The sequence below is a fragment of the Oryctolagus cuniculus genome, chromosome 3, assembly GCF_964237555.1.
Source record: "Oryctolagus cuniculus chromosome 3, mOryCun1.1, whole genome shotgun sequence".
Taxonomy (NCBI): Eukaryota; Metazoa; Chordata; class Mammalia; order Lagomorpha; family Leporidae; genus Oryctolagus; species Oryctolagus cuniculus.
The window spans coordinates 8,664,707-8,676,297 of NC_091434.1; the positions used below are offsets into that span (position 1 = coordinate 8,664,707).

An 11,591-nucleotide genomic window follows, 5' to 3' on the forward strand; every position below is an offset into this window, starting at 1 on the left:
CCAGTTCAGTGTGTGCAGCAGCGAGGTTTGTGAATAATTTTTATTGACTCATGCTGCTTTCAAAGTCAGATCAGAGCAGCCGGGCTGTACCCGTTCGAACAGGAGTTAGACGGTTTCCGAATGGCAGTAAAACGGGTGCGATTAAACGGGCCCTCTGCTGTTCACCGCGCGCCCACAGCCCGGCCGGCAGTACAACCACTCCTGCCATCTGCTTTGCAGTTCTGTATCCTGGAGCCCGTAGACCAGAGGGTTAAAACACTGGGCAAACGCAAAGACGCTGAAAAGCACCAGGTTCAGCGCAAAGTAAAACAGCCCACACATCTTTCCCAGACCTATGAACAGCAGGGTCGGAATCACATGCAGACTGATCTGCACCAGGTGGATGAGGACCCGCCGCCTGGCTCTGATGTTGGCCCTGTTGAAATGGCCAGCCCGCTTCCCCTCGCGGTAGATCAGAGAGTAACTGATGAGAATGGCAGACAAGGGGACGAGGAGGAAGGTCATGCCCACGGCTCTGGCAGCAACGCCGTTCAAGATCACAGGGCAAAAGGGTTCGGATTTCAAAACGGCGCCCGCAGGGGAGTTGGCGCCCTCCATGAAGAATAGGCAAGCGTTCTTGAGGATGATGGTTGCCCAGGTGCCAGCTAGAATCCTGCACTTGACCGATTCCACCAAGGACAGGGACGTGAGCGGCCAGCAAATGGCCAGGCAAGCGTTGAGAGCCATCAAGGCCAGAGTGAAGAGGATGCCTTCTCCAACGCTCAGCTGTGCCCCAAACACCACCCAGCACAGCAGCAGGGGGCTGTTGGCCAGCAGGGCCCGCATCCCCTGGAAGACAACGCCCAGGCCGCAGTAGGAGGAGATGCACAGGAGGTGATGGCAGAGGAGGAGGTAGCGGACCTCCCTCCTCAGCTCCGGGCTCTGCCACACGATTGTGGTGATGACGACCGTGATGGACGTGGCACAGGAGAACGCGACCACGTACACAGAGGCCTTCACGGCTGCCTCTCGCCGCAGCCAGTCTGACACGTTGCAGTGCTCAGAAGACAAGTTCATGGTCTCCGGGGCTGGCGTGGCTCCTGTAGGGGGGAAAAAAAGAGTGGGAATGAGCATATCTGTGTGTTGATTTCGGGAATAGAAGGCACATCCTTTGGTACAGAGGATGACAATTCTGGAGAGATTGAATCAAAGAGGCCAGAGAAATGGCCTCTTCTCTTCGTTTCGGGGGAGGGGCACCCACACAACGCACTCGGACCGACAGCTCCGTTCTCAGCAAGTTGTTCAAATTCAGGCCAAGGCTGTACTGCTTACGCAGCCTTTGTTTTTGGACTTTTGATTGTGACAACTGCTACAATCCAGAGCACAAAGGACGACACTATAGAATCCAGTGGGTGGGATGGGCACTCGGGACGGTGGTTGGGACACCACCTGGACGCTCAGATCCCCTCTCCGAGTGCCTGGGTTCAAGTGCAGGCTCTGCTCCCAATCCCCGCTCCCCGCTGACCTGCACCCTGGGAGGCAGCAGTGATGGTTCAAGTAGCTGAGTCCCTGCCGCCCATGAGGGAGACCTGGATTGAGTTCCAGACTCCTGGTTTCAGCGTGGTCAGCCCTGGCTCTCGTAGGCATTTGAGGAGTGGAGCAGATGATGGAAGATCTCTCCCTCCCTTTCAAATCCATCAGTAAATAAAAGTAAATTGAGTAACCACCACACCCTTGCTAACACACACGCGAAGACGTGGGGAAGAATCCAGAAGGGAGCTGTGTGACACGTAGGGAACACATTGACTCTGCCCTGGGTTCCTTCAGTCCACTGAGATGAACAGTAATGGTGGCCATTGTGCGTGGCGTTCACCAAGAACTTTCTAAGAATCAAATGTTGTTGTCGGCACATCACTCTGGGGAGTTTTGTTTTCTGCTAAGTGGTTGTGCCGTGCACTGTTCACAGATGGGAAAAGTAAGACTTGGAGAGCCTGAGTCACTTGCTCGTGGGCTTTCGCAGTGGGTCAGGACCTGATTCGGGAGGCACCATTCCAGAGCCCACCCTCCCAGCCGCCCCAGGAGTCTGTGTCAGATGCAAGGTCAAGTGAATGCCTTCTCTGAGTTCTCCTTTGAACAGTGTCCCCTCCCCGGGCACCTGGACTCCACTGGAGAGGTATTCTTCCAGTTTTGTGAGAACTAGGAGACTGGACGTCCAGGAAGGTGTTAGAATTTTAGGATTACTGAAAGAATGTGACCACCAAGACAGTACGGCACACACAGCGGCCTCATACCACCCTCTCAAGCATAAGACATGAACCAGCAGGTGCAACATCTCTCTCAGCAATGAAGGGCAGCCCAGGAAATCACCGAACTACAGTAGCACTGTGGCTGTGAAAGTCTGCGGTGGGGATGCCGCGTGTTGTCCCCACCTGCACCCCGCCCAAGGCGATGGCCCCTGTAGTCTGCGCTGCCTCGCTCCTTCCTCGTGACTTCAAACATCACCTCCCCCGTCGAAGCATATCGCCATCTGATCAATGGGAAATCATTCTGGAGCCTGCACTGCGTCAGTAAGGGTCTGTCTCTTAAATCTGACCCCAGGCACACGGAGCAGGTATTCTGTGGCCTGGAATTGGCCTGCCAGCCAGGCGGTGGGGTGAGCAAATAGAAGAAAGAGACATGGCCGGCGCCATGGCTCACTAGGCTAATCCTCCACCTGCGGCGCCGGCACCCCGGGTTCTAGTCCCGGTCGGGGTGCCAGATTCTGTCCCGGTTGCCGCTCTTCCAGGCCAGCTCTCTGCTGTGACCCGGGAAGGCAGTGGAGGATGGCCCAAGTGCTTGGGCCCCGTATCCGCATGGGAGACCAGGAGAAGCACCTGGCTCCTGGCTTCAAATCGGTGCAGCGCGCCGGCCGCAGCAGCCATGTGGGGGGTGAACCAACAGAAGGAAGACATTTCTCTCTGTCTCTCTCTAACTCTGCCTGTCAAAAAAAAAAAAAAAAAAAAAAAAAGAGAGAGAGACAAAGATAAAGGAGCCATGAAGGCCCCAGGAGGCCGCACAGCACGGGCTTTGTCCCTGGATTTTCCATCCCACGGGGGTGCTCTGCGTTTCCTGCCCGCAGAGTCTAAACCTCGAAACCCTCCCTCTGTTATCTGAGCCGGCTAACACGGATCTGTTCCGCTCTGTCCTCGGGACTTCCAGAGGCCCACCATGCCCACACACACACACACACACACCCCGCTTGGCTGGACTCCCTCCCTGGCCACCGGCTTCAGCTATAATAAAAGTTAACCCTTGCCCTGGACGTGAAGTGGCTTCAGGGAGCTGTTTGTTGTTGGGGCGGGAACTGCTTGCTTTGGTCTCCTAATGTGGCTAACACTTGCATCGACACAGCACCCTGCTTCCTCGTGGCAGTCACCCACCTTTACCGGCCCTGGAAGCACCCAACGCGTATTAATAACCAGTGAGGTGACAAGGTGCCAAAACAGTTAGCAACATCCAGGGGAAGATGAAGACGGCGATGGCATTAGACCATAATCACCGAAAAGGATCATGTGTCATTTTGCTCATTTACCAAATGAGTGAGAAAGCCGGGTTGTGTGCAGAGGAAAGAGATCCCTGCAGCCTGGCACAGTCAGAGAAGGCTTCCTGGAGGAGGTAAGGCTTGAATCATGACAGTCAGAGCAAAGGTAGGGTTGGGGGGAGGAGGGGATGAGGAGGGGGGAGGGGAGGACCAGTGCAGAGAAGACAGCAAGAGCCAAGGTAGAACCGGTTTGGTGCGTTCAGGGCGCGGTGGGTGGGTTTTGCTGCAGTGAAGGGCTTGTTTAGGGCACTCCAGATAGATGAAGGTCCCGAGGGTTAAGATTCATTTTGTAGCCCATCAGGAGCAGCTCAGGCCACAGGTTAAGCACCGACAAGAGCTACCCTGCTGTGTGCTGTGGTGATGCCCACCGGCTCTGTCTGCAGTGCTGTCTCCCACCTGGGGAAAGGTGCCCCCCAGCGCCGGTCTAGAGGATGGCTCCCTGACGGGGACTGCTGCGGGAGGGAAGCTCTGTGACCTCAGAGAGAGAGACTTACAGTGACCGGAGCAGCGGCTGCCCCCGGAGGCAGGGCCAGTGTCTGAGCTGCATTCAAAGACGATTTCCTGGGCTCTGCGGCCGCTGGCAGAGGCCAACGGGGAGAAGCAGAAACTTCCAGAAGGGCTTGTACCACCTTCACCCAAAGATCCAATATCCTCTCCCGCCGCAAAGACGCCCCCTTCTCTTCGGACGAGCCTGGCCCTCTGTCTGTTCTGAGGACTTAGGCTGCTATTCGAAAGATCAGGTCAGTCCGCAAGGCCATCTTCTGGCTCACGGTCTCCCCAGGGGAACAGGAAGGAAGGCAGGGAAGCCAGTGTTTGCTTAGCACCAGACACTCAACACAAAGCACAAGCACTCACTAGATATTAGCTGTGACAGTCGGCCATCTGGAGACAGCTCACGGAGGTGGCACGGAGAACCGGCCGAGTCGCGAAGCCTCCTGAGGTCCCTTTTGTGCCCCCCTAAGACAGAAGATGTGTGGATGCATTTTTCTCAGGCGCTGTTTCCTGGGCGGTGAATGGTTTTTTGCGTCTGAACCTGCCTCTTTTTATAAAGGGAAACTCTCCAGTGTTCTTTCCCCATCGTCTTCCTGGCCCCAAATTTTGCTCTGCAGACATGCTTGGAAGCAATCCCAGCGTCGGGCAGGCCACAGAGGTACTGCTACCTTGCTTTCATCGACTCTGTGGTGCTTTTCTAGAATATTCTGTGTAAAAGCATCTTCAGGATACTGTGCACCTGCGTCACTGCACACAATGACGTCACTGCACACCAGGTCACTAGCGGACAGGCGTGGGGACAAAAAGCCTGCCAAACCCAGAGTATAGACATTCAAGAGGCAAGTCTCGCAGAGACAGTGGCTAAGAACAGCGGTGATGAAGCGCTCTTCACTTGAGCTTGAGATAGTAAGTGTGTGTGGTTGTGACACATGACAGTAGCAATGACGCCCGTATGGACAAGGATGCAATTTGGGGACAGATCCCACTCTCCTCATCCACGAGAAGTCAGCAATACTTCCACGGAAAACGTGTGGTATGAGAAAGCTCCTCATGGCTTTCGCAATCTGTTTCACACCAACGTAAATGTAGCTTTTTGTTCCATTTTCTGGGAGCTTCTGGAAGTCTCCTTGTATGTGTTAATATAGAGACGGCTAAAAATAAAGCATAGGAGGTGCCAGGATTTCAGAAAAAGAGTGTTCAATACTAACTACCGTGGAACCACATAAAATAAATAACATGGTTCGTGACTCTTAATAGAAACCTAAATAACTTATAAGAAGTTACAGGATACTGGCTAAAGTAAACAGTCATTTGATTCTACTTGGGTGGAGTTCTCTGCATTGACACAGGACTAATCAAATTACAACAGCAACAGACTCTACAGATTTTATTCAATCAGCGGTGAATTCTGCCCACCTATGTGCCCCCAGTGGGATTTAGGTGCTGGGGTTACCCCCAGTGATTGAGACATGCCAAGTCTCTCTCCTGATTCCTGTAAGTTATCCATGGGCAGTAAACATATGCCCCCCTCTCTCTCTCAGTGTCAAAGGTCAATGTGTCATCAATAAACCACAAAGAGCAAACAGCAGTGTGTGCGCTGCTGAGTGTAGAATTCATTGCCAGGATGACTTCCCAGAATCAGAGAGGACTTTGCTTTGGTCTGTTGGCTTGTCTCTATTAAGCTCATCTTGCAGAATTTGCTTCTGAAATATGCAGAGGTTGTTTTTATATTGAAGTTGTAAAAAAAAAAAAGTGAATTTGCTTGCGTAGGATAGGACCTTAACATTATCACATTATTACAAGACAACACGCAGCACCCAAATGGCGAGTTTTGCGCGTGGCTGGTAGACAAACCACAACTCCAACATCAATGGTTTTCTTTCATTGCACAGTGAAGATGGCTGCCCCATCCCCACAAGGCAGCAGCCCAGCCCTGGCTTTAGCCATAAATCAGATGCCGTCTCGATGCAATCTTGGCAAAGCTGAACTCAGCAGACCCCATAAAGCTCTTTTGTTTGTCTCCCTCTGACTTGGCACTGGGGGGTTATCACAAAACTTTCTGTTGGGCTTACTTCTATTTCCCAAAATTAAAGTATGGTTTAACTGTAACCATTCGGACTAATCTTTTATACGCCGTGATTCATTTCATGACGAAAAAGAAATCCCTTCATATTAATATTGGCATAGTATGCATTGCTGGATTACATACTTTTATGTTTATTAGGTATCTATGCACGAAGCATATTATTCGTGATTGGACATGCCACGCAAAGCCAGCTCTCCAAATCTGAAAACTGTATGACTTTAAAGAAATCTTGTAATTGAAACTAAAAATCCATGAATCACTTGATCTTTTGTCTGCTTTAAGAACATTCACTTAGGGCCTGGCGCCGTGGCTCACTTGACTAATCCTCTGCCTGCGGCGCCGTCATCCCATATGGGCGCTGGATCTAGTCTCAGTTGCTCCTCTTCCAGTCCAGCTCTCTGCTGTGGCCCAGGAGGGCAGTGGAGAATGGCCCAAGTGCTTGGGCCCTATACCCGCAAGCAAGACCAGGAAGAAGCACCTGGCTCCTGGCTTCAGATCGGTGCAGCATGCTGGCTGTAGTGGCCATTATGGGGGTGAACCAATAGAAGGAAGACCTTTCTCTCTGTCTCTCTCTTTCTCTGTCTGTAACTCTACCTGTAAAATCAATCAATCAATAAATAAGTAAGTAAGTAAATAAGAACTTTCACTTAGGGGCTGGCCCGCACTGTGGCGTAGTAGGTTAAGCATCTGCCTGCAGTGCTGGCATCCCAAATGGGCACTGGTTCAAGTCCTAGCTATGCCATTTCTGATCCAGCTCTCTGCTAACGGCCTGGGAAAGTAGTAGAGGATGGCCCAAGTCCTTGGGCCCCTGCACCTACGTGGGAGACCTGGAAGAATCTCCTGACTCCTGGCTTCAGATCCGTCCAGCTCCAGCAATGGCAGCCAATCGGAGAATGAACCAGAGGATGGACGATCTCTCTCTCTCTAAGAACTTTCACTTAGCACAAAATTATTAACTTGAACTTGTACTTAATTATCATATGCGTGATTTCTCTCCAGTATAAGAAGTCTGTATATTTATAAAGTGACTTTGGCAGTGATATAAGTCTACCTTGCATGGCAAATTCGATTACTGTGTTGGATGGATTTGCATTTTTCCACAGCAAAATCCTCTTATACTGATATTGAAGTTTTGATTACTCTTATTAGCCTTTATATTTGTTTTTAGAATAAGCATAGAATTTTTAATTATATTTAAAGAGCAAATGGCAGGGCTGGTGCTGTGGCGCAGTGGGTTAAAGCCCTGGCCTGAAGCGCCGGCATCTCATGTGGGCACAGGTTCTAGTCCCGGCTGCTCCTCTTCCGATCCAGCTTTCTGCTATGGCCTGGGAAAGCAGTAGAAGATGGTTCAAGTCCTTGGGCCCCTGCACCCACGTGGGAGACCCAGAAGTTCCTAGCTCCTGCCTTTGGATTGGTGCAGCTCCAGCCATTGCAGCCATCTGGGGAGTGAACCAGAGGATGGAAGACCTCTCTCTCTGTCTCTACCTCTCTCTGTAACTCTGTCTTTCAAATAAATAAAATAAGCCTTATCAAAAAAAAAAAAAGAGCAAATGGCTGTTTTAATACTTACCCTTGTGGTTTTTCTTAAAAATACAACCATTATACTTATCTTTTCATTTTCTAAAATTATTTGCAAATAGAAAAGATGTTATTGATGCTATTTTGCAAACATTTTCAACTATGTTTTGTATTTTTCAGAACTTACTATGTAAGTATTGATGACAAAGAAAATTACTAACTTTGAATATCCAGTGTCAGTGCTGTGGTACAGCAGGTTAAGCCTCTGCCTGCAATGTCAGCATCCCATATGGGCGCCAATTCTAGTCCTAGATGCTCCACTTCTGATCCAGCTCCCTGCCAATGCACCTGGGAAAGCAGCAGAAGATAGCCCAAGTCCTTGGGCCTCTGTCCCCACATGGGAGACCCAGAGGAAGCTCCTGGCTCCTAGCTCCAGCCTGGCCCAGCCCTGATCATTATGGCCATTTGGGAAATAAAGTAACGGATGGAAGATCTCTCTCTCTCTCTCTCTCTCTCTCTCTCTGTATGTGTGTGTGTGTGTGTGTGTCCCTCTCTTTCTGTAACTCTGCCTTTCAAATAAATAAATAAATATTTAAAAAAAGAAAGAACAAAAATCCCAGCCATATTATCATTAAACCATTTCTGAATGAGCAAAAATACACTAGAGTTTTGAGCTCCTGTATCCCAGTTTCCCCATTCGCACACTCACTTACAAACTCATTCCTTCAATAAGCATGTGCTGTGCACCTGCCTTGCGTCTGCACGACGCTAAAGACTGATAAAGGTTGAGCCTGCAGAGACGATGGAAAAATTCACCTCCCTGATTTTGGGGTGGGAGCACTGGTGGAGTTCATGAGAAAGATGACAACAACACAGAACAGTTAACTTCCTCCCCAAGTGTAGAAGCCCTTGGGTAGAGAAAGACGCATTTCTTTCTTCATTCTCGGGATGAAGAGCCTGGGAGGAGACAGCTGGGGTGGATCGCAGTCCATACAGACCAGGGCTAGCAAAAAACAAAGAACAACACCCGGACGAAGCAAGGACACCACAGCGTCAGCAAGGCTTCCGGAGGGAGACAGAGCGGAGGAGGCCCCTCAGAAACAGCCTCTGCCCAGGGACCGGCCTGAGAGTGGGAAGTGGGAGCAAACATGACGAAGGACAGCGCGGAGATGACCCCTGCGGGTGACGAAAGTGCGCATGTGGGAAGGGCCCAGTCAGCTAAACCTAGGTGCTGGCCAACTTCAGGACTTGACCCAAACGGCTACGAGGTTTTCAAAGCCATCAGGATGCAAGGTCAGTCACCGCGGGGATTCTCATTCTAACTGGATGGGTCCAGATGACAACACAGAGGCAGGTTGCAAGGCCTCCTGGGAAGGCAAGGTAGACCTTAGGTAAGAGGACTACCTAAATCCCATGGTATTCCCCAAGTAAATCAGGGGCGGGGCACCCTGGCACAGTGAGAGTTGCTCCGTTTCTCAAAGAAACTTCCAATAAAACCAAAGTTCCTGCCTTCCTCTCTCAACACGTAGTTGGTCGCCTGAGCCATTCCCTTCCATGGAGTCAGGTCCACATAAATCAACTAAGACGGTGGAATTCTTGGGTACAGCAAACTGCCAGAGACTCAAGCTCATCTCACACTACTATTGCCTATTTTTTGTAATTGGAGCACCTACCGTTAGTTTCCGATTTTCACCCTGCCCTAACTGAATGTGTTTGATTGACACTGAGCCTAAGTCTTGACTTTTGCATCAGTGTCCTCAAAACATTGACTGGAGATCACACAAGGCCATTCGCTCTTTCAGAGTTTACCATGTAAATCCCCACCTGGACCCCTGGAACAGGTGACCTGGTCAGAAAGCAAGCACACCCATCAGAGAGAACATGATCCACAGTATCAGAGGGCAAGTGGCCTACGCACACAGGCCCACAGGCAATGAACGAGATGGCCCAGAGTGAGTGGGACAAGAGTAGGGGCTTCAGCTTGTGCGACAAAAGCTGTAAGAAGCTTTGTAAGCTGAGAGGGAGGTACTGCTTCTAGGAGACCCTCCTGGAAACAATACACCCGATCCTGAGCCGATCATTTGCTGGCGAGGCCAAGGTGCCTGTTTACGTAACATCAGGATGTAACCAATCTGATCCCAGAAACATAATCCATTGAAATCATTCAGCACATTGTGTAGTTTGACAAATACAGAAGGTACCGGAAAAACAGATGAAAATAGAAAGGTCTTCTAGAAGCCATGGAAAGCAAAGAGCAAGAACTCATCAATTCATCCCCAACACCTAAGAGGCAAAGGAGGTCTTGATTAGCATAATCTCCTAATCCACTTGACACTTGAGGTTTGGTGAAGCTGCCACGGTATTATTTTACTCAGTGAGTACCTACTGCGTGCCGGCACCAGCAAAGTGCCTGCAGTTAAGTGGGGAAATGAGGCAGAATTCGTTCCCTTGTAGTGTTACAGTCGAGGAAGGACAGACATGGAAACAAATTGTGTGAATGTGAGTTAAAGGCTTGAATGAAGATGCTGTCAGAACTCGGGGAAGGAATCCAGCCCTCACAGAGGGTCAGAGAAGACCTGCAGACAATGACCTTGAAAAACAAGGATTCCTCCATCCAGCCAGCCAGCCCTCCATTCATTCGTAAAGCACGTGTGGTTTTTTGTACATTTGCTTGTTCCAGATGCCATGGACACAACACAAAACACTGCCAAGGTCCTTCTCTCTTCTGGGGGAGCGCGGGGGTCGGAGAGATTACCAAGAGGAACACAGGTGGTTCCTTAAGACCACCCAGCCGACCCACTGACCTCACTCCTCTCCCACAGTATAATTTCCTCCTGAGTCGAGGCCGCCTTGACTGCTCCACCTGCAACATACTCGCTTTTTTGGTAAGCATAGCTCACATCACGACACCAGAATGCCCATTCACTGACTACCGTCACAGAGGAGTGACATGGTCAGACCACAAAAGAAGTTTCTGGAAAGGTAGAGCCAAGAGGCAGTTTCTTTTTTTTTTTTTTTGTTTTGTTTTGTTTTGTTTTGTTTTGACAGGCAGAGTGGACAATGAGAGAGAGAGACAGAGAGAAAGGTCTTCCTTTGCCGTTGGTTCACCCTCCAATGGCCGCCACGGCCGGCGCACTGCGCTGATCCGATGGCAGGAGCCAGGAGCCAGGTGCTTCTCCTGGTCTCCCATGGGGTGCAGGGCCCAAGCACCTGGGCCATCCTCCACTGCACTCCTGGGCCACAGCAGAGAGCTGGCCTGGAAGAGGGGCAACCGGGACAGAATCCGGCGCCCCGACTGGGACTAGAACCCAGTGTGCTGGCGCCGCTAGGTGGAGGATTAGCCTAGTGAGCCGCGGCGCCGGCCAAGAGGCAGTTTCAAGCAGCAATCAGCATGTGAATCGTGAGACATCCTTACCTTACTGTGCCAGTGGGGTCTTTGCTACCAGGACAGCGATGAGCTCTCCTCTCCAGGAACAGTAGGTGGAAGAGAACAGCTCCAGTCTCTTTGTGAATCCTGGGAAGAACCTCCAATCCCCAACATCTGATGGCGGTGAACCAAGGCTCAGGCCCCACCTGTCTTCTTCCCAGGATGCACAGCCTCCAGCCCCGGGGACCTCTGGAGCAGCCCCTGCTGCCTGTGTCGCTCTGTGACTCTGGGGACGGAGAGCCGCCGTGAGGCTGAGGCTAAGGACGCTCTGTGCAGCCACTTCCTGAAACGGCCCTCCCCGCCTTCTCGGAAGGAAGTAGAGGGCTCTGGGCTAGCGCCTCTCTGAGGTCCCCCTGCGAGGAGGCACGCTCTGTGGGGTTCGGAGCCACTTCTCGGTGTGTAAAGATGAGAAAGGAGAGTGTCTACAGAAAAAAATCTTCTTCACCCTAGAATGGGGAGACTTCAAAAATGTGTGGAATAAAAGGGAATTAAAAGGTCATGCAAACTAT

General features: G+C 51.0%; 1 protein-coding gene across 3 annotated transcripts; it reads right to left on the reverse strand.

Moving 5' to 3' along the window:
- Window positions 1-22: 22 nt before the first annotated feature.
- Window positions 23-11,355, reverse strand: LOC100341342 (uncharacterized). 3 transcript variants are annotated; one of them, XM_008259283.4, is made up of 2 exons: window positions 11,071-11,355; window positions 23-1,079 (listed from the first exon to the last, which is right to left on the reverse strand). In XM_008259283.4, exon 2 carries the CDS (start codon window positions 1,054-1,056, stop codon window positions 142-144), a length of 915 nt encoding a protein of 304 aa, XP_008257505.1. In that variant the 5' UTR covers window positions 1,057-1,079; window positions 11,071-11,355; the 3' UTR covers window positions 23-141. The 3 variants fall into 3 exon arrangements, with proteins under 3 accessions (XP_008257505.1, XP_051705040.1, XP_008257507.1); XM_051849080.2 differs by lacking the exon at window positions 11,071-11,355 and adding an exon at window positions 4,415-4,748; XM_008259285.4 differs by lacking the exon at window positions 11,071-11,355 and adding an exon at window positions 4,054-4,748.
- Window positions 11,356-11,591: the final 236 nt, after the last annotated feature.

Coding starts and splice junctions, on each gene's coding strand:
- LOC100341342 (XM_008259283.4), bottom strand. CDS start 1,056: ATGAACTTGTCTTCTGAGCACTGCAACGTGTCAGACTGGCTGCGGCGA.